General features: G+C 44.3%; 1 protein-coding gene across 1 annotated transcript in view; it reads left to right on the top strand.

The window, feature by feature from the left end:
• Nucleotides 1-25,998, top strand: part of lrrk2 (leucine-rich repeat kinase 2) — a 128,134-nt gene that overhangs the window by 35,696 nt on the left and 66,440 nt on the right. The window contains exons 12-19 of the mRNA XM_084335302.1: nucleotides 4,994-5,123; nucleotides 6,042-6,166; nucleotides 7,142-7,269; nucleotides 9,859-10,003; nucleotides 11,995-12,134; nucleotides 14,171-14,299; nucleotides 14,790-14,960; nucleotides 16,673-16,937. Of these exons, the coding sequence (XP_084191428.1) occupies nucleotides 4,994-5,123; nucleotides 6,042-6,166; nucleotides 7,142-7,269; nucleotides 9,859-10,003; nucleotides 11,995-12,134; nucleotides 14,171-14,299; nucleotides 14,790-14,960; nucleotides 16,673-16,937 (1,233 nt within the window). The remainder of the gene's footprint in view (nucleotides 1-4,993; nucleotides 5,124-6,041; nucleotides 6,167-7,141; nucleotides 7,270-9,858; nucleotides 10,004-11,994; nucleotides 12,135-14,170; nucleotides 14,300-14,789; nucleotides 14,961-16,672; nucleotides 16,938-25,998) is intronic.

The raw sequence follows: 25,998 nt of genomic DNA, 5'->3' as shown, positions 1-25,998 counted from the left end.
TATTACACTCTTATACTAAATATGTAAAGTTACTGAAATTTGGTACAGATTTGTAGTACCGATGTAATTCGGTCGGTACTCTTAAAAGTACATAGTTCGGTAGCCAACCCTACTGATACCACTGACCTTATAAGCTCCTTATCTCTGGTTTGGTTCCAGTTTTGGTTCCTGTGCAGGTTGCAGCTCTAAAACCATGTCTTATTTGCTGTGTGATTTAAAATACAACGTGTTTAGGAGATAATTCTCTTTCTTTCTTTCTTTCTTTCTTGTCCAAGTCCAAATCTTGTTGCAATTTAATTAGGGCAAGGTGCAACACTAAGGGCAAGGTGCAATATGAAGCTTTTGAAGCTTTTGAAATGAGTTTACCTACTTATGAATTATGGTTGTATGTCTCTATGCATTGTCACATTTGTCTGAAGTCCTTTTTACTAACTAACTGAATGAATGAATGATTGTATATATATTTTTTTCTTCTTTGTTTACACTGTTATCACAGACTGATGCAGCACTGATGTTCCTATTAAATTTTTCCCTCTGGGACAATAAAGTTTATTCTTATCTTATCTTATCTTAATTGGGCTCCCAGTATACTGTAATGCTCCTTTCATTTCCACAGTTCTTTTATGCAGTGAAATGACTAAAAAGACACATGATATGTCCTCCCATTGGCCTTGACCAATGTACTGGCATTACAACTGGGGTTGGTCCCCAGGCGTTGCACTGTGTGGCTGCCCACTGCTCCTAAATAGTTAGGACGGGTCAAACACCAGCATAACAGTACACTAACGTCTATTGGTATTTATCTATATGTTAACACTTCCGGTGCCAACAGCAGAGGGCGCTGTGACCCTTTAGTGCCAGTGCTTTATCCAATGAAAGATATGACTTATTTGCGAGTGCTTAGAATATATCTTAAATTATGGCTATGGGTCTAATACACCCGTCGCTTATCAATGAGTTGCTTGCAGTCAACATGTACAAAACGGATAGTTTTTTCATCTGTACATTTCCGTTTTATACCGTTTTGAATACGAGTATAGTTTTGGTGATTTCTAGTAATTCCAGAGAAAGACGCGATAATAGCCCTTTAGTGGAATACACAAAACACGTTGTAATTTTTTGGCTGATTTATGAATAGTTTTCAAATAAACTCTAGATTATTGATAGTATATGTGTCCTCATGCACGATACAGAAGCGGGCTGAAAATTGCTTATCCGTGCCTTGGTCGGAGCCAACACACAGACACGTTGTGATCACTGTGAAAGAAACATCTGATTAACCCAAGATTGGTAACATAGAGTCCTTACCTCACATCTGATGTCCTGCAAAAAGATGAATCCAATTCCTGATCGCTATTTCAAATATTGATCGCGTTTATTGATCCAACGTTATATATCCAAAACACATAATCCACGCTGCTCCCAGTCTCCCCAGTCAATGTGTTATAACGATACTGCATGCCCGAGAAGGAAAACCTGGACCGGACTTTTTTTTTTGATGCACAACCTCAGTCAGAGGGATTCCAATGATGTGCAATACCATCCGGCGGCGGCGGTATTTGCCCTTTGCGAGCTCAGACCCATTCCCAATGATAACGACAGGCTAGGCTAGGCTAGATGCATGAAAAATGAATGGATATAGCACATCAAAGAAATATCGATTAAAATCCGAGATTTCTTGGGCGAGTTAACCCGACTTATCTCGGGTTTGGCCTCGAATGGGTTAAGGTATTTTAATTAATATATAACATCATATTATTAGTATTATTATTTTGTTTTAGAATTGTATTAATTGGGGCGGCTACGTGGTGCAGTGGGCAAGGCGCTCACCACGAATACTGGAGACTAGGCTCGAACAGGTTCGCCTCCCTGTTCGAGCCCAGCTCTCCACATTGCTTTCAGTTTAGCTGGTTGTCCGCACTAATACACATTGGCAGTATTAGGGGGAGGGAAACTGATGGGTGGGGATCGGGCGTTGTGGACAGCGACTCCTACAGGTCGATTGGTGCGCCTGCGCAGTAGAAACAGGAAGCGACGGGGGCGGGGCCCCTCCAAAGCCCAGACCCCTGACGTTGAAAGATCGAGCCGCGCAGGTGGAAAGATGCGACTGCTGTTACCTTGAGTATCGGAGGGGACTCGTGCTATGTATGACTTAGTCCACATTGCAGCCGGCTTGTGGGAGGCAAGAAACAGCGTTCAAAGACAGGGGAGGGTTGAATTGGATGATACGAAAATTGGGATGGGAGAAAAAATTGAAAATGGGAGAAAAAGTGGATAAAAAAAAGAATTGTATTAATTGGGGCGACAGTGGCTCAAGAGGTAGAGCCAGTCATCTGATAATCATAAGGTTCCTGGCTAGATTCCGGCCCCTCCCGGGAGGGTGTCCAAGTGTCCTTGAGCAAGACACTTAACCCTAAGCCCCAACTGCTCCCCATTAGCAGGTTGGCACCTTGCATGGTTGCCTCCGCCATCTGTGAGTGAATGGGTGAAGTTGTAAAGCACTTTGGATAAGAGTGCTATATAAATGCAGTATAATATTAATACAATGTGGACAATTCTCCTAATTGACAATCGTTTCAGAATGTCTGTGAGCCATCTCTTTTTTCCTCTAGACATGTTACACACACAAACATTTACAAAATCCTGGCATTAACCTCCTGATCTGAATGTGACATACCTAATTGTTTTAGGAACTGCGTGTATTCACGAAACAATAACATTGAAGTTGTCAGCTATATAACAACTATATAGTCATAGTATTAACTGCTTTTTTTTAGATTTTAAGAACAGCTTCATGTAATGTATGGTTACCAACTAGGGATTTCCCGATCCGATCACGTGATCGGGATGGGGGCCGATCACGTGATTTTCCGAAGATCGGGATCGACAAAAAAAATATATTATCTGGATTTTTTTATTTTTTATTTCTTTAACAAACATGACCATGTTCACGTCTTAAACTCATACTGAGGCCTTAGTTTAGGGTTTAAATTGCATATCATCATTCATTTATTTATTTTCACAGAGCAGAAGAATTTAGCCAAAACAAACCAATAGTATCCAGCTGCAGAACGGCAGACCAGCCACACTCTCAGACCCAAATAAATTTTTATTTTATTTTGAATTTTTTTATCCCAATTTCTCACATTACATTCACCCTGAATGTTGACGTTATCCAGGTGAAAAGTTAACTTCATTCAAGCGAGGCATTGCAATCCTTGACATAAATCATTTGATGTATAATTAAATCAAAGGAAATGTATTTGGGTCTGAGAGTGTGGCTGGTCTGCCGTTCTGCAGCTGGATACTATTGGTTTGTTTTGACAAAATTCTTCTGCTCTGTGTGACAATAAATAAATGAATGATGATATGCAATTTAAAACCAAAATTAAGGCCTCAGTATGAGTTTAAGACGTGAACATGGTCATGTTTGTTGAATAACATTTTTTTTTATTTAAATTTTTTGATCGGATCGGGAAATATCGGTATCGGTAGATACTCAAAATCACATGATCGGGATCGGATCGGGAGCAAACAAACGTGATCGGGACATCCCTATTACCAACTGTCAAGTTTGTTCTTATTTTCCCCACTTGAAGGGCTCAGGCAACGTGATCAAGGATGGATATAACTCTGTGACTTCTTTGACCTTTGTTTGTCATTTAATTGGTTGTCACAATAGCAGTCACAATAGCAGGTTATAAACCTGAAAGGGTATGAAAGGAAAGTTTCAACATAAATACATAGGCTATAATAATACCATAAATTATAGTTAACATTAATACATTTAGCCTATATTATCAGTTCATTCAAATAAACAATTACCAAATGCATTTTCATTAAGAACATTCATTCAGCATTTACCAATACATTTGACATTTTGTATTATTCTTATTATATATATATATATATATACCATATAACCTATATTATATATATATATATATTTATCTATTTATTTATTATTTATTTATATATTTATCCATTTATTTATTATTTATTTATATATATATATACCACATATAACCTTTAATATATATATATATATATATATATATATATATACAACATACCATATATAACCTATATTATATATATAGTATTTACTTATTTATTTATTACACCAATCAACATTGTTCTTTAAACTTAACCATGTCATGAATGTCATGCATCAAAATGTTCAAACAATATATTCAAAAACTGTTGTAATGCCAGACATTACAGGCCTACAGAAACACCATTTCCCAGGGTGCACTGGGGCCGCGTGTCAAACATAGCATGCTGAGCAGAGCTAACATGCTACAAACATTTCATGTTGAGCAGAGCTAACATGCTACAAACATTTCATGTTGAGCAGAGCTAACATGCTAACACAAGCAAAGCACATGAACAGAGCTAACATGCTACAAACATTTCATGTTGAGCAGAGCTAACATGCTAACACAAGCAAAGCACATGAACAGAGCAAGCAGAGCATATATCATAAAGCAAGCAGGGCACATGCACATCTAAGCAAGCAGGGCACATGCACATCTAAGCAAGCAGGGAAGGTAAAAGTGAACATACCATTGGGTCATCACGTTCCTGGTTTGATTGCAGCTTAACTCATTTAGCACAATGAGCTGACTCAATGACTGACTGAATCATGGACTGAATGAGCAAGTCCTCTGGGCTGCCCCCATATATGCCAGATGGTAAACCAGTCAAGCCCTCCCATGCTGCCCACATAGATGCCTGATGTAAATTATTCTCTTTTTAACCTTAAATTTCATTTCATTTCTGGTTTACCTTGAAAATAGTTGCAAGGAGTACATTTGATCATTTAGGGGACATTTAAATTGTACCATTTGTTTTGGATAAATAATATATGTAATTTTGAGTCAATAAAATACATTTGGCTCTCTTTTCTCCTAAAGAGTTCAACACCAACACATTTAAAATGAATCATCAAGTCACCAACATAACCAGTAGTAACCATCCTCTCTGTGTGCAGGTCAGATGCGTTCCCTGCTGCTGTCCAACGGTCTCCATGTCAACCTGGTGGAGATGATGAAGAAACACTCTGCCTCCCCGGAGGTCTCCGCCAGCGCCTGCAAGCTGCTGCACCTGCTCTTCCAGGGAAGGTACTTTACCTACTGCACATGCTCAGTGTCTCCCACAGGTGGACAGTGGGCATCAGCGGGTGGGTGTTGAGGTGGGTGTTGGAGTGGTGGGTGGTCATTATCAGGTGGGTGTTGAGGTGGGTGTTGGAGTGGTGGGTGGTCATTATCAGGTGGGTGTTGGGGCAGTGGGTGGTCATTATCAGGTAGGTGTTGGGGCAGTGGGTGGTCATTATCAGGTGGGTGTTGGGGCAGTGGGTGGTCATTATCAGGTGGGTGTTGGGGCAGTGGGTGGTCATTATCAGGTGGGTGTTGGGGCAGTGGGTGGTCATTATCAGGTGGGTGTTGGGGCAGTGGGTGGTCATTATCAGGTGGGTGTTGGGGCAGTGGGTGGTCATTATCAGGTGGGTGTTGGGGCAGTGGGTGGTCATTATCAGGTGGGTGTTGGGGCAGTGGGTGGTCATTATCAGGTGGGTGTTGGGGCAGTGGGTGGTCATTATCAGATGGGTGTTGGGGCAGTGGGTGGTCATTGTCAGGTGGGTGTTGGGGCAGTGGGTGGTCATTATCAGATGGGTGTTGGGGCAGTGGGTGGTCATTGTCAGGTGGGTGTTGGGGCAGTGGGTGGTCATTATCAGTTGGGTGTTGGGGCAGTGGGTGGTCATTATCAGGTGGGTGTTGGGGCAGTGGGTGGTCATTGTCAGGTGGGTGTTGGGGCAGTGGGTGGTCATTATCAGATGGGTGTTGGGGCAGTGGGTGGTCATTGTCAGGTGGGTGTTGGGGCAGTGGGTGGTCATTATCAGTTGGGTGTTGGGGCAGTGGGTGGTCATTATCAGGTGGGTGTTGGGGCAGTGGGTGGTCATTATCAGGTGGGTGTTGGGGCAGTGGGTTGAGGGGTGGGTGTGTCTCTCTATCCACTGTCCATCATCCATCTGTCTCCTGTAGGACGGCGAGTCTGGATGAGCTCAACATGGCCATGAGTCAGATCCTCAGAGCCATGAAGATACACAACTTCCAGCCTGAGGTCCAGCTGGAGGCGCTGCGGGCCAGTCTGGTCTTCCTGTGCCCAGGTACACCACAGCTGTGTGTCTGTGTCTGTGTCTGTGTCTGTCCTTGATTTCCTACCATTGGTTGGGATACCAAATGTCCACACAGGTGTTGAATACAAGAGAATTTTTGCCATTGTGGGGACATTGGCCCACAAGGTAAAGGAGCTATTTTAATGGTTATGGTTAGGAAAAGGTTGGGTTAGGTTAAGGTTAGGGTAAGGAGTTAGGGAATTAATGTACCTACAATGTGTGTGTGTGTGTGTGTGTGTGTGTGTGTGTGTGTGTGTGTGTGTGTGTGTGTGTGTGTGTGTGTGTGTGTGTGTGTGTGTGTGTGTGTGTGTGTGTGTGTTGGGGTCATTGTATAGACATGGTTGAGAATCCTTTTCTCTCTGGTCTCCTTTTTTGTGTGATTGACATTGCTCTTAGTGTCAGATCGGGGAAATTTTCTCTGACTATTTATTCCTGGTGTATCTATGTGTCTGACACTGATAATCTATTTATTCCTGGAGTATCTATGTGTTTGACACTGATAATCACTTTGATCCTGGTGTATCTATGTGTCTGACACTGATCATCTCTTTGATCCTGGTGTATCTATGTGTCTGACACTGATAATCTCTTTAATCCTGGTGTATCTATGTGCCTGTCAAAAACCTGGCAGCCACATTCTGAACCACCAAGCAATTGCAGACTTGCTTAAACAACAAAATATGGAGTTACAGTAACCCAGACGGGAAGATGATGTGTTTGTATGTATGTACAATATGGACCCTTTTCACAGACATGTCATAACACTGTAAAAACACAGCTGCAGTTTATAACATTAATAATGTGTCTATTCCAGTAAGCCAGCATTGACTGTAGTCAATTGTATTGTGAAAGCTGGCACACTGGCTCACCTAAATTAAGTGAACCCATTACAAAAAAAACAACAACAACTATGTTTACCCTGCCATGATGACACAGGTCCATTGTAGACTTAATGTGGTTTCTCAGACAGGAGTCTGCGGGAGTACGGCGAGTCGGTGGCAGACCCGGATACGGTGGATGTGTCACTGAAGGTTCTGAAGAACCAGTGTGTGCTGGAGGGGGCTCACACTGTCTACCTGGAGGTCCTCAACAGGGTGGGTGCTAGGGCTGGAGGGGGCTCACACTGTCTACCTGGAGGTCCTCAACAGGGTGGGTGCTAGGGCTGGAGGGGGCTCACACTGTCTACCTGGAGGTCCTCAACAGGGTGGGTGCTAGGGCTGCGCCATTAATCGAAAAAAGAATCGCAATCTCGATTCACAGACCTATGCGATCTCATCTCTAAAGTATGACGATTTTTTTATAGACTCTTTGCCCACCAAACCCGAGAAAAGTCGGGTTTCGTCGCCAACCGTTGAGCGCCAAACCCGACTTTTCTCTGGTTTTGATCCTTTGATATTTTTCCTTTGATCCCCACTCTAAACACTCGCTCGGAGCTGCCTGGGTCTCCCTGGCACAGCTGCCTACGTTGGAATTGCAATGACGATCGGATCCCGCCAGGTGGCAGTATCGCCTACCTTTTGAACTGGGGATATAAGTTGTCTTCCAGTACTGAGTTTACCGCCGGCTGCTTCCGCCTCGGAGTGGATCAGGACATAGCAATCGGGAGGAGATCTGGTGCCTCAGACCTATTCTTTCCCGTATGGTAGCCATGCCCAATATACACGAGTAATTGCAATCGCCATGGGACGACTGGGATTTATTCATTTTGGAGTACCTTCTGACTGAGGTAAGGTCTATCTTAGGTAACCTGCTGGTATTTTTTTTAACCTAAAACATGCTTCTGTACCGATCAGTGTCGTATTTTACCGGACCTAAAACATGCTTTTGGTAACGATCGCAGTTTCGAGTTAAAACGACCCCCCCCCCCCTTGATGATTTTGTGAAGACACATATGTATATGGTATACCTTTGATTTGGAAGTATTTGGAGTTTCAGGCGAGCAACCCGAACGATTTGGGCATAATGCATATAGCGCGTCATATCTCGCAATCTATGAAAAAAATTGATTATTTTGGAAAGGGGCGATGTTTAAAAAATATATATATTTTAATAAAATTGAACAGTGTATTATGTGCTAAAGAACCAGTGTGTGATGGAGGTTCTCAACAGGATAGGTGCTAAACAACCAGTGTGTGATGGAGGTTCTCAACAGGGTAGGTGCTAAACAACCAGTGTGTGATGGAGGTTCTCAACAGGGTAGGTGCTAAAGAACCAGTGTGTGATGGAGGTTCTCAACAGGGTAGGTGCTAAAGAACCAGTGTGTGATGGAGGTTCTCAACAGGGTAGGTGCTAAACAACCAGTGTGTGATGGAGGTTCTCAACAGAGTAGGTGCTAAACAACCAGTGTGTGATGGAGGTTCTCCACAGGGTAGGTGCTAAAGAACCAGTGTGTGATGGAGGTTCTCAACAGGGTAGGTGCTAAAGAACCAGTGTGTGATGGAGGTTCTCCACAGGGTAGGTGCTAAAGAACCAGTGTGTGATGGAGGTTCTCAACAGGGTAGGTGCTAAAGAACCAGTGTGTGATGGAGGTTCTCAACAGGGTAGGTGCTAAAGAACCAGTGTGTGATGGAGGCAGCTCACACTGTCTACCTGGAGGTTAGACAAAAGCCCTACAAGCCCTTAACATTAAGAACAGTTACATTTCTATATTCACACCCATCACTGTGGGCGTGTCTTAGGGGGGCCAGACCCGTTCAGTCAGAATCATCCCAGCGGGTTGTTGTGGAATATTTTAAAGGAGCCAAACAGTGAAACTGTAGAAATTCAGATGAGTCAAATTGTATCAAAAGAACATCGTTTTATTTATGTGGCCACAGAAATCCTCAGTTTACAATCGGAGACAAGTGTAACACGAGCATCTGACCAGAACGTGAGAAAGAGCTCTGGTCAGATACCAGCTGGGAATGACAAATGAAAACAAAGATGAAAAATGAAAACAAAGATGAACAAATTTAAACAAAGATGGGTTTAGGGGTTTTGTCGTGTCTGACACAAGACTGGAGACGAGGCCAAAATGTTTTTTTCCGGGAATAATGTCATGTCTAAGTCATGCTGTCCTGGGCCTTGGGTTGTTGTTTAGAGAACACTGTGTTAGAATGTCTGCCCTGTTGCCTGAGGAGCTGTACACTAGTTAAACTATATGAACTAGTCAAGGCTGTGCAGAGAATATGTATTTAAACAGGCCCAGTAAGTTGTACAAATGATGTAATAGGATGAAATCATATTTTCCATAACAGGGTCATCCCAGTATCATCTGAACCTAGAGATCATGCTTAATCCATAGGCACCAAACATGTCATGCTAGCTTACCAGGAAAGGGTTAAGTATTGCTCCAAACTTGAGCTGAAATTGCACAGCTATTTTCAAAGGGGTCTCTTTTTTTTCCATCTCAAAGCACCAGAAACGATAAATGCCACTCTAGTAAGTAGCCTGTTGGCTGCCTGCCTTTGAGGGATTTTCAGATTGTCAACTGAAAATTCAAATAGTCCCATCCCCCCATGAAAATATGTTATTATTATTTAATGTGCACAAGACAATCAAAAACATAAATTCGACATGAGAAAAAAAAGATTTACAAAAAAAGCTACAGAAAACATAAATTGATTTCACATGTCATTGAAATAAACATCCTCTGAAATAAACCTCCAGCTGATTCTCTCCTTCCTCCATTCTGTCGGGTGCAGTTCATCAGCAGCGTGTCCATACAGGAGTGTGGGCTGAGGGTTCTGTCTGCCCTGGCCGACTGTTCCGGTGCAGTGGACCTACTCTGCCAGCAGGGGGCCATAGACACTGTGCTACACACGCTACAGATGTTTCCTAGGGAGCGAGGTAAGTCTCTGCCTTTGATATGTTGATAATGTTATTTGCTGTATTCCTTACCAAATCTTTCAAATTTGAAGCCTTCAGACGAAGGATGTACAGTATAGGTCTGTTTTGAAATGTTTTTTCAGTAGGGATTCACCGATGACACTTTTTCACAGCCGATTCTAAGTACTTCACTTTAAGTATAGTCCGAAACGTACTACCGATCCCATCCATTCATTTTGCTGAACAGTATAGACTTCGACCATTACTTTGAGGTCACTGGGTAAAATGAAATGAGATACAATGCCATTTTCACCATCATTGAGATTAGAGCCTGGGTCGATCGATCCTGGATTTTTGTGGCCAATACCGATATTAGGGAGTAAAATGTTCCAATATCCATATATCGGCCGTTATTCTTCATATTATATGTATATATTTGTTCTGTTTTAAATTTAAACCCACACCTTACTTCTTCCACCCTAAGACACCAGAGGCGACAGTGGTAGAGGGAGGTAGAGCAGTCGTCTGGCAATCCGGAGGTTCCCGGTTAGATTCCCGCTCCTCCCGGGCAGCTTGTCGATGTGTGCTTGAGCAAGACACTTAACCCCTAATTGCTCCCGATGAGCAGATCGCCACCTTGCATAGTTGCCTCCGCTCCGCCGTCGGTGTGTGTGTGTGTGTGTGAGTAAATGTGTGAGTGTATGTGTGAGTGAATGGGTAAAATGTGAGTAACAAATTGTAAAGCGCTTTGGATAAAAGCACTATATAAAAAAGCAGCCATTTACCTGTAAAGAAAAACATTTGGAATATAAATTATATTTGAACTGGAACCAAACTAGTTTGCATTGCATGTTCTATTCTATATTCTATTCTAAATACCTTAATCTTCACTAATGATGAATTTATCTTTATATTTAGGTAATCATTTTCAAATAGATTTAGCATTTCTAACATATCTGCCGATACCGATATGTCTGTGATTAAATCGGTTGAGATCTAACATTCTTCTTTGTGCCAAAAATGCAGAAAATCACTTTACTTTGATTTCTGACATATGACTCATGGCTCTTGGTATCGGAATTTAGTATTAGAGAAATGCTCAGATTCTGTTTTGGCCTGGCAGTGCGTCCCTTATGTTTTGAACATCCAACATAATTCATACAGTAGTGTTCTCATGTGTCATGCCTACCACTATGGTGCATTGCCACAGCTCACTGTTGTCATTTAATGAGGATAACCTGTTATTTCTTTTTTTTTTTATCCACTTTTTCTCCCATTTTTCTATATTTTCTCCCATCCCAATTTCGTATCATCCAATTCAACCCTCCCCTGTCACGAACGCTGTTTCTTGCCTCCCACAAGCCGGCTGCAATGTGGACTAAGTCATACATAGCACAAGTCCCCTCCGGTACTTGAGGTAACAGCAGTCGCATCTTTTCACCTGCACAGCTCGATCTCTCAGTGTCGAGGAGTAACGCGTGGGAGGCTCACGCTGCCCCCGACACTTCCTGATTCTACTGCGCAGGCGCACCAACCGACTTGTAGGAGTCACTTGTTCACAACGTTCGATCCCCACCCTTCAGTTTTCCCTCCCCGTAATACGGCCAATGTGTATTACTGCGGACGACCAGCTAAACTGAAAACAATGTGGAGAGCTGGATTCGAACACGCGAATCCTAGCGTCTCCACACTGGTGGCGAGTGCCTTGCCCACTACACCACCTAGCCGCCCGATAACCTGTTATTTCATTATAATCACCTGTTGTGTGACTACCAACTATCAAAAGTTAATGTAATGTCACCTGAAAGCACAGCACCTCTGCTGTCTTCAACAGATATATGTACAACACTCAGACGTACAGTCCTTGGATAATTAGATTTGAAAACCTTACTCATCTGAAACATCTTTCCAAAGACTTATATGCTTCTTTGTCCAAAGGATTCATTGAACTTGATTTTGAGCGTGAGATGACCAAACTAATCATGATGTCTCACCTCCTGGCTTCCTTGTAGAGATACACTACTGGGGCCTGAACCTACTCTACTACCTCGTGTCCAAGAAGAAGCTCTCCAGAATGATAGTCCCAGTCCTGGCCTCTGTCCTGGTCGCCTCCCTCAACCAGTACAAAGTGGACCCCGAGATGCAACGAAAGGTGACCTGAATATTTCTATAGTGCTCACAATGGCTGTCTTTCTAAGAAATTAAGGGTCGCCAAAGGACTGGAGTTAATTAGGCTGGTGGTACATGGTATTAGAAGCACTTATTCGTCGTGTTACACAAAGTGTAGTTATTTCATTTATTTTTTGGAATATCCCTTGTAGGTGTTACATCAGAGGGGTCAGAGCGCAGGGTCAGCCATTTGCAGTATCCCTAGAGCAGGTAAAAGTTCAGTGCCTTGCTCAAGGACACATGGGAAGAGTATAGACTTAAGGACAAAACAGACGCAGGTTATTTATCTGCGGAGGTTGTGAGCATTCACAGTTCCATGCAACCTTTTTAGCTAATCTCTCCTCCACACGAGAGCAAGGTAAATGCGGAAATGAACGTTTTGATGCTTGATATCCGATACTAGTATGTATGTGGATTCCTAAGTCATGAAAGATGGCTGTGTGGTTCTGAGCTCCTACCAGGCTAGTTATTGTCTGCCCTGCCATGCTAGTTATTGTTTGTCCTGCCATGCTAGTTGTTGTCTGCCCTGCCGTGCAAGTGGTTGTCTGTCCTGCCGTGCTAGTGGTTGTCTGTCCTTCCATGCTAGTGGTTGTCTGTCCTGCATCGGGTCCCCTCAGGGCTGTGTTCTGAGCCCCCTGCTGTACTCACTATACACATATGACTGTGTGGCCAAGTTCAGCTCCAACTCCATAGTGAAGTTTGCGGACGACACAGTGGTGGTGGGGCTGATCTCGGACAACGACGAGACGGCCTACCGGGAGGAGGTTGAGGTACTGGAACGCTGGTGCCAGGACAACAGCCTGCTCCTGAACATTGGTAAAACCAAGGAGCTGATCGTGGATTTTAGGAGAAGACAGCAGGGGACACACACACCACTGTGGATAAACGGGGCTACCGTGGACAGGGTGAGCAGCTTCAAGTACCTGGGGGTCCACATCTCAAAGGATCTGACATGGACAACACACATAGACTCAGTCGGAAAAAAGGCGAAGCAGCGCCTCTACCACCTGAGACAGTTAAGGAATTTCAGAGTATCGGGGAAGATACTCCAGTCCTTCTACTCCGGAGCTGTAGAGAGCATCTTGACTGGAAACATCACTGCCTGGTATGGAAACAGCACGGCACAGGACAAGAAGGCCCTACAGAGAGTGGTACGCTCAGCCGAGCGTGCTACGGGTATTGCACTACCACCCCTGCAGGTCCTATATAACAAGAGGTGCAAATCCAGAGCCTGCAGAATAATGAAAGACCCCCACCACCCCAATAACAGCCTGTTCAAGCTGCTGTGGTCAGGCAAACGCCTGCGAACACCAGCAACTAGGACAGAGAGACTTCGGCTCAGCTTCTTCCCCCAGGCCATCAGAGCCTTGAACACTGAACTCTCCACACACAAGCACACATGAGCACACACACAACACACACACTGTACACGCTCACACACTAGCAGCCACTTTAACATGAGCACACACACACTCATGCTGCACACGCTCACACTTATGGTCACTTTACAAAAGGAAAGGTAACTTTAAGAATAGTATAGTATAACTTGAGATTGTATAATATAGCATTGTGTAGCAGTGTACATAAAGACCCAGTGCCTCATCCATAGCTAACAGTGTATTGCACTATCACAGGACCTAGCATGTCCTACCATGCTCTGTAAAAACTGAACACTTGTGTCTACGTACGTGACTTCTATTTTTTACTTACTTATTTTATTTTATACTTATCTTTTTGTCTAGCACAGTCTCTGGAGCGTAACAGAAAGAAGCATTTTGTATAAAAGTATTCTGTACTTCTGTATGACAACTAATAAAGAAACTTGAACTTGAACTCATGTACATATACCGATATGCCCTCGCTTTGATTACTTGTATTATTGCACAATGTCGTTCTATTGGATTCTTATTATATTATTATTATTATTGTATTATGCACAATCGTTGCGGGCAAGACCCCCCGCATTTCACTGTATACTTGTATGCCGTGACAAATAAAACTCTTGACTTGACTTGACAGGGGTTCCAGGTAGCTCTGAGGATGCTAGATGCCTGTTCAGGAGCTGCTGCTGCGTTGCAAATAGAAGACTTTGACAGGCAGATCTTCCAGCAGCTCAGAGACCACCCTCCTGACCAGAGCAACAACCCTGTGAGTTGGAAATAATGTGTGTGTGTGAAGTTATTTATCCTCCTGTCTTTTCTCTCTCTCTCTCTCTCTCTCTCTCTCTCTCTCTCTCTCTCTCTCTCTCTCTCTCTCTCTCTCTCTCTCTCTCTCTCTCTCTCTCTCTCTCTCTCTCTCTCTCTCTCTCTCTCTCTCTCTCTCTCTCTCTCTCTCTCTCTCTCTCTCTCTCTCTCTCTCTCTCTCTCTCTCTCTCTCTCTCTCTCTCTCTCTCTCTCTCTCTCTCTCTCTCTCTCTCTCTCTCTCTCTCTCTCTCCCTCTCGCGACCCGCACACTTCTCTCTACGTCACTATGTGTTCACTATGCTATGTTATTTAAAACGTTTCATCAGGATCTTTTCTTGTGTACCGTTGTGCATTGTTGTATGTTGAGTGTGTCTGCCTATTGTAACGCTGTATGCTTGTTGGTATGTTGTAATTCATGTCCCCTTTCTGCTCACCCTCCTCCTCGACGCGGTCAGCTGTGTAAGTCTGCGTGCCTGGCCCTGTCCAAGATGTGGTGTGACTCGGAGCTGCACTACAGCATGCTGGAGAAGGCCTGCGAGGAGGGAGACACGCCGATGGCCGAGTGTCTGATCCAGCTGGGCGCCGACATCAACAAGAAGACCAAGACCGAGTCCCTCATCTACCAGGTCGGAGCGGACGCCATGAGTCTGTTTTACAACGTGAAAGCAGGCGGCTAATACAGCTTCACTTGTGACTTTTGCTCCATAGATGATGTGGTTTGTCTTGAAGATATCTTATATCCTAATTCTGGACAGCATTCGATTTCAAGAGTTGAGCAATAGCAATAATAGATCCCCTTAAAATAGAACAAAACCTATTTCAGCCAATATCAGATTGTCCTCTATTCATAGGGAAAACACAGATATGATTTAATCACAAACTTGAGGAACTTTATAACCGCATTTATCTTTAAAAACAAGTGGTTCCTGTTTGTCTACTTGTCCAGTTTCATCTGTCTTTCTTTTATGTGTGTATTGACAATGCGCTTACCGTCTATATCTCTCCACCTGTCTGTACATACCTGCACTTAATCCTTTTACATATCTGTAGATAGTGATACTATATCTATATCTGTACACATCCACAGTGTTTCCCCTACCATTGGCCGCCCCGCCAACCGGACGCCCCGCCCCTCCAGAAAAAAATTCAATTTTTTTTTTATTAAAGTTTTCTTTAATCACAGTAACGTTGGCGAGCTAGCTAAATTATACATAAATCGGTTTTCATATAAATCAATCTTCACTAAGACATTAAACCGGTGGTGCGGCACGGTCTACGGAGACGCAGAAAAAAGCTACCAAATCCATTCCGAGACAACTGTCGACTGACTAGCATTGCGCGTAACAAGTCTCAGGGCTATATCCACAAAGAATGGATTGCACGGTGCTAATTGCACCCTTACTTACAATTCATTATGAATTGAAAATGGGGGACCCTGATGTAAACAAGACGAAAGTCTTTCTCTGGTCTGCATCCCCTTAACAATTGTGTGTATTGAGCCGTACTGTATTGTACCCATTCTGCAATCTGTTAATACAATTTTCATTCAATCACCTTGTTAATATTTATTTACCTAATTTATGTGCAATCGTTTCATTTCAGCTCAGTGTAGAGAAATGCACCGATACTAACGACCGCCTTACTACCGCCTGACGACACTGTTGACACCACGTATCCGTGACACGCGCGCCCCGCAAAAACACTAGTAGTTTTGGGGGCCTACCACCCCCCCTGAAAAGAATCCTAGGGGAAACACTGCATCCCTTACCTACTCTTACTACAGTAGTTACGCTGCTGGCCAGTATGACTATGACCATACTGTCTTTATACCTGTATCACTGTGCATATTGGCATTACAACTCTGTACATACATCTGATTAGCACTACACCCAGTAGTACCAATTTATATATTTTACACCCCGTTTAATCACCTGTACATTGTATATTTATATTGCCCATTACTGTTACATGTGCACTCTGGTTGGATGCACTCTGTACTTGTACTGTATACTGACAAGGCATTTGAATCTAATATAATCTAATCTTACTGCAGCTCTCGATAAAATGGCCCAAAAGCGATTAATAAACGTAACGTGTTTCCTATATGTGTGTGTGTGTGTGTCTCTGTGTGTGTGTGTGTCTGTCTCCGTGTGTGTGTGTGTCTCTGTGTGTGTGTGTGTGTGTGTGTGTCTGTCTCCGTGTGTGTGTGTGTCTGTCTCTGTGTGTGTGTGTCTGTCTCCGTGTGTGTGTGTGTGTGTGTGTGTGTGTGTCTGTCTCTATGTGTGTGTGTCTGTCTCTGTGTGTGTGTGTGTGTGTGTGTGTGTGTGTGTGTGGTCAGGTGTGTGAGCGCGGGGGCCCTCTGGAGCTGGTGGAGCTGCTCCTCAGCCGAGGCGTCCACGAGCAGCACCTGCGCAGCGCCCTGGCGGTCAGTGTGAGGCGGGACGACGGCCCCACGGTCATCCAGCTGCTGGGCCGTCTGGGGCTGGACCTCAACAACAGCGCCCTGTGTCTCGGGGGCTTCCGCCTGGGACGCCTGGAGGCCGCCTGGCTCAGCCCCCTGCTGGCCGAACGAGGCAGGGCGCACGGTCTGGGCCGCAAGAACAGTAAGGTTGCCTTTACAGCACCAGGGGCGTTTTTAGGGTTAGACAACATCGGGGGCTTCAGAAATACGCAATTTTAGAGTAATTAGAAACTAATACTGAAGAACTAGATTAGAGGTTTTTAAAGTGAGGTCCAGGTCCATGAGAGGGATCTGGGCACAGTCCCCATAGAAAATTCAAAATTAACAGGACCAAATCATCCGTTTCTTATTTATTTATTTAACCTTTATTTAGCCAGATAAAACATTGATCTGGTCAAGAGGCCCCAACAGGAGTACAAATATACATATATACACATATACATACATACATATATACATATACATACATATTACATACACACATATACACCAATAACAAAATAAAAACACAGTTAAGAATCATACACATAAGCAAATAAACAAACAAACAAACAAACAAACATATGCACAGCCTATGTACAAAAGAAATAAACAGTTAATCTCTAGTCTTTACAGTTTTCAATTGCATAAACACTCAAATCAAAAGTATTACACAATTATCAAAACCTTACACTCAAGGAGCAAAACAAAGGCCCAGATTTGCACCCCTATAAGCACAATGTCAGCCTCACACTTTTTGCAAAACAATACACAGTGATTTGCAAAACACTCAACACACTTGCATTACATTAGACACAGAATGTCAAATTACCACACATATGAGCCAATTGGTTAAACACAGCCATCAGATGCACAAACACACCATTGCTTAATTGTAGATACACCAATCAGGTTTAAGCACTATAAAAATGCAGCAGGTGAGTTCACCTGTCTTCAACCAAAATGGACGGAGAGTGAAGTACTGTACACAGAGAACGTGAAGATATACAATACATTCACAAAACACTACACAAGACAACCAATGATGCAGATTGATGAAAATATACATTTTCTCTCCATATACCCAAATCAGTCAACATGGAGAATCACAACAAAAAATGCTCTTGCCAGATCCAGCTAGGCAAAGAGATAATGTCTAGTATTTTCTGTACTCTATTTAAATTGTTTCTATTTTTGTTTTTGTTTTACTGTAATTTTGGATACAGTATTTTATGTTTGTCTGATATTTGCTGAGCTTACTGTGTTATGCACACTGTAGTAGCATGAAAACTGGGACATGTTTTGTTGTGATTCTCCATGTTGAAATGTTGACTGATTTGGTTATATGGAGAGAATTCTTTTATTTTCATCAGTCTGCATCATTGATTTGGGTATATGGAGAGAATTTTTTTTTCATCAGTCTGCATCATTGATTTGGGTATATGGAGATAAATAAATTATATTTTCATCAGTCTACAGCATTGGTCTTGTGTAGTGTTTGGTGAATTTATTGTATATTTGCACATTCTCTGTGTACTTCACTTACAGTACTCTAATCACTGAGAAGTAGAATTGCTAAATGTGTTTTAGGTTAAGCACAGCAGTGTGTAACTGGTTCAAACATAATTAAGTCATATGAAACGTGTGTTTCATATGGTAACAAAATGTAGTTTTTATAAATTAGTGTATAGTTTTGACAAGTGTTTAATTCAGCAAAGGATCTGAGGTGTTCTGATAATTGTGTGTGTGGTTGTGCTAATTGTGTGTTTTGAAACACCGGGCCCCGTTTTCAAAATCGTGCTTAAGCAATTGGAAAAGAAATGTATTATGTGTTTCATTATATACATATGTTTCAGTCTTCTCATAAAAAAAATATCCGATTTTTGGGTATTTTCCTGCTTGGTCCGCTTTGCATTCACATCTCAAATGAACCGCAGCAGGGTTCACTCGCAAGAGTGAATGAGCTTTCACACCACCCCAAACCAACCGGACTATCCGAGGAAATTAACCAGGGTTCGATTAAAGCTTATTATAGTTTATCACAGTATCATGAGCATGTCTTTGTCAGTGGACACTGGACATGGGTATGGATGGCTCCAGGTGCTGCTGCGTTAAAGTGCACATCTTCAATACCTATCTGTACTATTTAAAAGCACAGTGCAGGACACACTCAAAGGTTATCGCACCTCAGAGATGGCAGTGGACATGTATGACAGGACAAAGGCCATATGTAATGGCCTTGGGATTGAGGAACATACTACCAGCCAAAGGAGGAAGCAGAAAAGGATGGACGAGTATGTAGTTGAGTCATCTTGTGGCACAAGCTCAGACCTCAGCTCAGGAGATCAGCTGAGACAGAGACTGTTCTATCCAGTCCTCGACAGAATGCTGCAAGAGCTTGAGAGCAGGTTCTCATGAGTTGGAGAAAAACGTATGAGAGGCATACAGGCATGTTATCCAGCCTCAGACTAGTTTCTCTCAGTGGAATTGCTGCAACCCCTCGCCACACATTACAATATCCAACTACGGCCAGAGGAGATCACAGTTGCAAAGTGTTTCCTGGCCAGGACAGGCAGAGATGCAGTCCCTACTATCCAAAGTGTCTTTTCCCTCCTGGATGATAATAATAATAATAATGCATTTTATTTATAAGGCGCTGAAGTGTTATCGAGACAATGAAGACAACGAGTTGCAGACTGGACTCAAGTTTACTTGGTTGACATAGCGACGCTCATACTGGTGCACTCTTATATATTGTCCGGGTTGCACACCGGCATTATATGGTACCTACTGCATATCACTACATCCCCCCTGTTTAGCAGCATCGCCCCATATAATTAGCGGAACACTCTTATGTCAATAGTCCACTGAAATCACATCACCAAGTGCAAATCCTCCCCCTTATTTAGGTTTACATTCACCCCCCAAGACCATAATGATAACAAAGCACCAGAGTCCCCATGATGACCCAGCCTTGTGCTCCTGGTGTTGTTCTGGCCCTCTGTAGTGGGCACCTTCCGTGCAATAATGTGTGCTCAGGTCACATAGTCTTTGTAAAAATCTGGTCTGTTCACAACCCTCCCACATCTTGTGCGTCTTGGTCCTGGGCTATTGGGCACCTGTGTAGTACAGGGTGACATCGTAGGTGTTTCCGGTGGGTCACTCTGCATTGTAGGTGTTTCCGGTGGGCCCTCGTGGGTGTCCTCTTGAAGCTGTGGCACAGCAAAGTGTGTCTGTGTTGGACTTCTCTGCATCTGTGGGATGTATAGCTCACGCAGGTGGCTCCTGCACCGCCTGACCTGGTTGCCATTTGGTGTTTGTACAACATAGCTTCTTGGCTCAATGCATTTTTGTACACTGATAGCTGGATGCCATGTCCCTCTATCCTTGTTCCGCACAGTCACATGCTGTCCGGGGCGGAGTGGGGGTAATTCTCTGCGGCAGCTGCGGTCGTGATGCTCTTTTAGGTCCGCTGTTCTCTGTTCCATGTGAACCCTATGCTCCTCCCTGCCTGGCTCTGCCCGACTTGGCAGCAGGGTGGTGACAGGTCTCCCAAATATCAATTCTGCTGGTGATGGCAGTTTACTGTCGATGGGCGTCGCTCTGACCTGTAGTAATGCCATCTGTAGATTGCCTCTCTGTTCCAGGGTTTTGGTCACAATTGATTTGATGTGTCTCACGTGCCTTTCAATGAACCCATTGCTCTTTGGGTAATGGGGAGAGCTTGTGATGTGTTTGACTCCCCAGTCTGTTACAAACCTTTGGAAGGCCTGCCCTGTGTACTGTGGCCCATTATCTGTTAGGATCTCGTCTACTCGGCCAAACAGTGACAGGTACATCTGCATTTTTTGTGCGACTGCATGGCTAGACACATTAGGCATTTCATCCACCAGTGGATATTTGGAATACCTGTCCACAGTCAGAAGGAACTGGCGACCTTTGACCTCAAATAGGTCAGAAGCGATAGACTGCCATGGTTTGGATGGTATGTGGTGTGGGTGGAGAGGTTCTTTTGGGTTTGCATCTTGATGTTCCACACACACTCTGCAGGATCTGCACACCCTTTCGATGTCATCATTCATTTTGATCCAATAGACACTTTCTCTGGCAAGGCGACGCATTTTCTCAATCCCTTGGTGGCCCACATGTAACTGTTTCAGGATGTCCTCAGTCATGGAGTCTGGGATGAGTACCTGTCTACCTTTGAATATGACTCCTGCTTCCATTGCGAGCTCATCCCTGAAGGACCAGTAAGCACGCAGGTCCTTCGGCAGGTTTTTGATGTGCTCTGGCCATCCTAGGTGAATGACTTCTTTGAGGGCATTAAGTTTGAGATCCCTCACTGTTTCTGTACGGAGAGCGTCCTGTTTCTCAGGGGAGAAGTTTATTAATGCAATTGCATATTGCTTCTGATCCTCGATCTCCATATCAACTCCATCAATGCGCTCATCTAGCTCTATGTCCCCATGGTTTTCTGGGTTTGGCAACCGGCTGAGGGTGTCTGCCAGGATCATTTGAGTACCGGGTCGGTACATGACTTCATAATTGTACCCTTGTGTCTTTATCAGCATGCGCTGGAGTCGTGGTGGTGCAGCATGCAGTGGTTTTGCACATATGGTCACGAGTGGTTTGTGGTCTGTTACCACGAGAAACGATTTCCCATATAGGTACGTGTGGTATCGCTGCATCCCATATACAATGGCTAGCATCTCTCGCTCTATATTGCTGTATCTTGACTGGCAGTCAGTCAGTGTCTTTGAGCCAAAGGCGATGGGCCTGTTGTTCTGCACCAAAGCAATGCCCAATCCCTTCTGTGATGCATCCACTTCAAGGGTTAAAGGTGTGTTTGGGTCATAGTACTTCAGACATGCATGCTCGGTGACCGTAGACTTCAGGTCCTCGAAGCATTTCTGGTGGTCAGTGTCCCATATCCATGGAGCTTCGTTTTTTAGCAGCCCCCTCAAGGTGTGAGCTTTATCTGCAAACTTTGGTATATAGGGGGACAGGTATGTTAGCATTCCCATGAATCTGTGCAGATCATCTTTGTTTTGGGGTGTTGGCATGTGTTGTATGTCCCTGATCTTATCTGGGTCTGGCATGATGCCCTTGCCTGTGTACAGGTTGCCGAAGAAGGAAATGCTGCTTTGTTTTATGGTGCACTTGTCGCTGTTGAAAACAACACCTGCCTCGCCAGCTCGTTGCATCAGGTTGGTCAGGTTCTTGTCATGCTCTTCCTCGTTTGCTCCATATACTGCTATGTCATCAGCTATGCTGACCACACCTTGGAGCCCCTCTAGGATCTGGTCCATCTTGGCCTGGAAGAGGTCTTGAGACACACTCAGACCGAAGGGTTAGCGCTTCCAGCAGTACCGGCCAAATGGAGTCCGGAATGTTGTTAGGAGTTGTGAGTCTTTATCCAGGTGTATAGACCAATACCCTGCTTTTGCGTCAAGCTTGCTAAATATTTTGGCATTAGCAAATTCTGGGTTTAATTCCTCCACAGTTGGAATTTTGTGTGGGCATCTCCTAAGGCTGGCATTCAGTTTTTGAGGATCTAGGCATAGCCTAAGGGAGCCGTCTTTTTTCGTGCCGTACGTCAGACTGGAGCACCAGTCTGTGTGTTCTTCCACCTTTCTTATCACCTCTTGCTCCACCATTTTATCCAGCTCTGATTTTAGCTTGTCTTTGATGTGGATACTGCATTTCCGTGGTGGGTCAATGAAAGGTTCAGCATCCTTTTTCAAGAAGAGCTTAGCGGTTCCACTAAAATTGCCTAATTTATCAAACTGGTCTGGGTAAGCTTTCTTTAGCTCCGCAATGTTTGATATCCTCTTCAGTGGTTTCTGGCTGTTGTTAACCTTCTTGTTTACTGTATCAACATTGACAGTTACCAGGTTTAACAGCTCACTGGTTGGCAGTCCAACTACAGCTGGACCTGGCACATCCACAACATAGAACCTGGCATTGATCCATTGTGAGTCTTTGTACTGGCATGGAATGTCGAATCCCGATAGTACCCATACAGGGAATCTGATGACCACTGTATGCCGATAGCCTCCTGTAATTTTTCCTCAGCTTTTCATGCGCACACGCATCCTTGCCATACATCTGTCTGAAGGTGCGTAGTGGAAGAGTATTGCCTGATGCCCCTGTGTCTATTTTTAGACGGAGTGTATGTCTGTGGCCTGGTAGGTCAGGTGGTCTCACGTTCAGTGTTGTGTATGCCTCTTCTCTGGGTGGCTTGCTCTCAATGCTGTGCATGCACTTCTCACTGATGGTGATTGAGTAGAATTTTGTTTGGTACTCCCCTTCTTCATCAGCCTCTGTGCTGTCTATAGCATTGATATGGGACTCACCCCGCTGTCTGTGGTAACTCCTGGAGGCCTGTTGTCTGTCCTGTCTTTGTGGTGGTGGTGGAGACTTGCTTCTTTGGCTTTGACCGAAGCGTTGTTGTCCCTGCCGCCTGCTTTTCCTGCAGCACTTCGCCCAGTGGCCTCTGGTACCACAGGCAGAGCATTCATCGTTGAATGCAGGACATTGACAGGGTTTATGGCTCCTGCCACAGTTTTGGCATATTCGCCCTCTGTCCACTGCATGTATTTTCTCACCATGTGACATACCCAGTTGGTGTAACTGTTCATTGCCTGCTGATAGGGCTTCATATTTCCGCCCCTCTTGTAGCACCTCTTGTAGAGGATGGCCTTTGGGTTTGCTGTACAGGTCATTCCTCAGAGCATCATGGGGTGTGCTGGCAATGATCAGCTCCATTAAACGTTCATTGAGCTCTTCATCAATAAACTGGCATTTTTGAGCTAATGTTCTGGCTCTGGTCACAAAATCATCAATGCTTTCGTCTGTTTTTTGTCTATATTGCATTAATTGGAGCCTATGGATTCTAAAGTTAACATTCAATTTTAATTGACCTTCATAGAATTCCCATAGTTTGGCTGGCTTTTTTTTGTCAGCCTCACTGAGTCCACTAGCATTCAGCCGTTTCAGTCCTTCATCTCCAATGCCACGACATATTTTTCGTGCCTGTTTAGCATCGTCCTCTATTTCCTCATCTTCCAGGTAAAGAGAATTTTTTTGTTTAAACAATGAAATAGCCTCACCCTGATCCGGGTCGGCCCAATTCATTGTTGGCAAATGTGATGCCATGACGTCTTCTCATTCGGGTTGCGCTTCCAGCGTGTGAACTGCTGCTGTCAGTTGTCAGCTGTCAGATTGCTTCATTAGCGCCGAGTTAGCGCTGACGGAGTGACGGGTTTCCTACTGCCGATGCATAATTATCCTCAGACAATCTCCCGTCCTGCTTGTAGCAATCCACTACTGTTACCGCTGTCACCATGAAGTGTTATCGAGACAATGAAGACAACGAGTTGCAGACTGGACTCAAGTTTACTTGGTTGACATAGCGACGCTCATACATACTGGTGCACTCTTATATATTGTCCGGGTTGCACACCGGCATTATATGGTACCTACTGCATATCACTACAGGCGCCTTTCAGGACACTAAAAAAAAGTCCACAAATCGGTGAATGAAAAAATTATAGGATCAAATGAAAACTACTACTTACTAAAAATTGATGTTTAAAAGTACTAAAAATCAACAAAAAATTCCAAACACTAACAAACATTCAGCACAGACAATGGGGATGCTGCCATCTTAAAGATTTTTTTTTTAACAATTTATTTATTTAATTTTTTAATTTTTTTAAAGCTCCGGGGCTAGGAGAAAAACATCCGGGGCTAAAGCCCCGGAAGCCCAGGGCTAACAACGCCACTGTATAGTACATAGGGTCTTTGATGGTGTTAAGGATGCGTTTATAGTACATAGGGTCTTTGATGGTGTTAAGGATGCGTTTATATTACATAGGGTCTTTACATTTACATTTACATTTAGTCATTTAGCTGACGCTTTTATCCAAAGCGACTTACAAGTTCTGTACGACAAGCCATCAGGAAGGGCACAACTCTATCAGCTGAGCAACAATGTTCATCAAAGTGTTGAGTGCTACAGTGTAGGTTAGTTTATTAGGACAAGTGCATGACAGTACGGTTAGTTAGAGTTCGATTTTTTTTTATTGTGTTTTTTTTTTTTTATTCAGATAATGGTTGAAGAAGTGCGTCTTTAGTCGACGGCGAAAGATTGGACGTGATTCGGCTGTCCTAACTGGGGTGGGTAGTTCATTCCACCATTGTGGGGCAAGGACTGAGAATAGGCGACTTCTCTTTGATGACCCTCCCGGAGCTTGGATAGGAGTAGGTCTGAGGCGGCCAGAAGATGCAGAGCGTAGGGGTCTTGAGGGTGTGTAGTTAGAGACCATTGACCGGAGGTAGGCGGGAGCGGTTCCCTTTGCCGCACGGTATGCTAGGTCGAGGGCCTTGAAGCGGATTCGTGCAGCAATGGGGAGCCAGTGCAGGTCCCTAAGAAGTGGGGTGACATGGGCCGACTTCGGTAGGTTTGAGATCAGGCGGGCCGCTGCGTTCTGAATGAGTTGAAGAGGCTTAGTGGCAGTGGCCGGGAGGCCAGCGAGCAGTGCATTGCAGTAGTCGAGGCGGGAGATGACTGTTGATTGGACGAGGAGTTGGGTGGCTTCTTTTGTCAGGAAGGGGCGGATCCTTCTGACGTTGCTCAGGAGGAATCGCAGGTTCTGGTCGTCGCTGCGATGTGAGCAGAGAAGTTCAACTGGTCGTCGAGGACAACACCAAGGTTCTTGGCGGTCGGGGACGCAGTCACAGCTGCATTCTCGACTGTGATTGAAAGGTCGGTTAGGGGGGAGGATTTGGCCGGCAGGTGGAGCAATTCTGTTTTGCTTAGGTTCAGTTTGAGGTGGTTGGACGTCATCCAGGCTGAGATGTCGGACAGACAGGCCGAGATCCGCTCAGAGACGTGGATATCTGAGGGAGGGAAGGAGAGGAAGAGTTGAGTATCGTCGGCATAACAATGGTAGGAGAAGCCATGAGACGTGATAATGTTACCCAGTGATTTAGTGTAGAGGGAGAAGAGAAGGGGTCCTAAAACCGAGCCCTGGGGGACACCCGTCCGCAGGGGGCGGGTGGCCGACAGGGTCCCTCTCCATGACACTTGGTAGGAGCGGTCATTGAGGTATGATGACAGCCATGTCAGCGCAGAGCCAGCCACTCCCATTCCTGCGAGGGCCGCAAGGAGGATCTGATGGTTGACTGTGTCGAAGGCTGCAGATAGATCTAGGAGAATC

The sequence above is a fragment of the Notolepis coatsorum genome, assembly GCF_963971535.1.
Source record: "Notolepis coatsorum genome assembly, chromosome: 18".
NCBI lineage: Eukaryota > Metazoa > Chordata > Actinopteri > Aulopiformes > Paralepididae > Notolepis > Notolepis coatsorum.
This window is presented reverse-complemented; position numbering and strand designations above follow the sequence as displayed.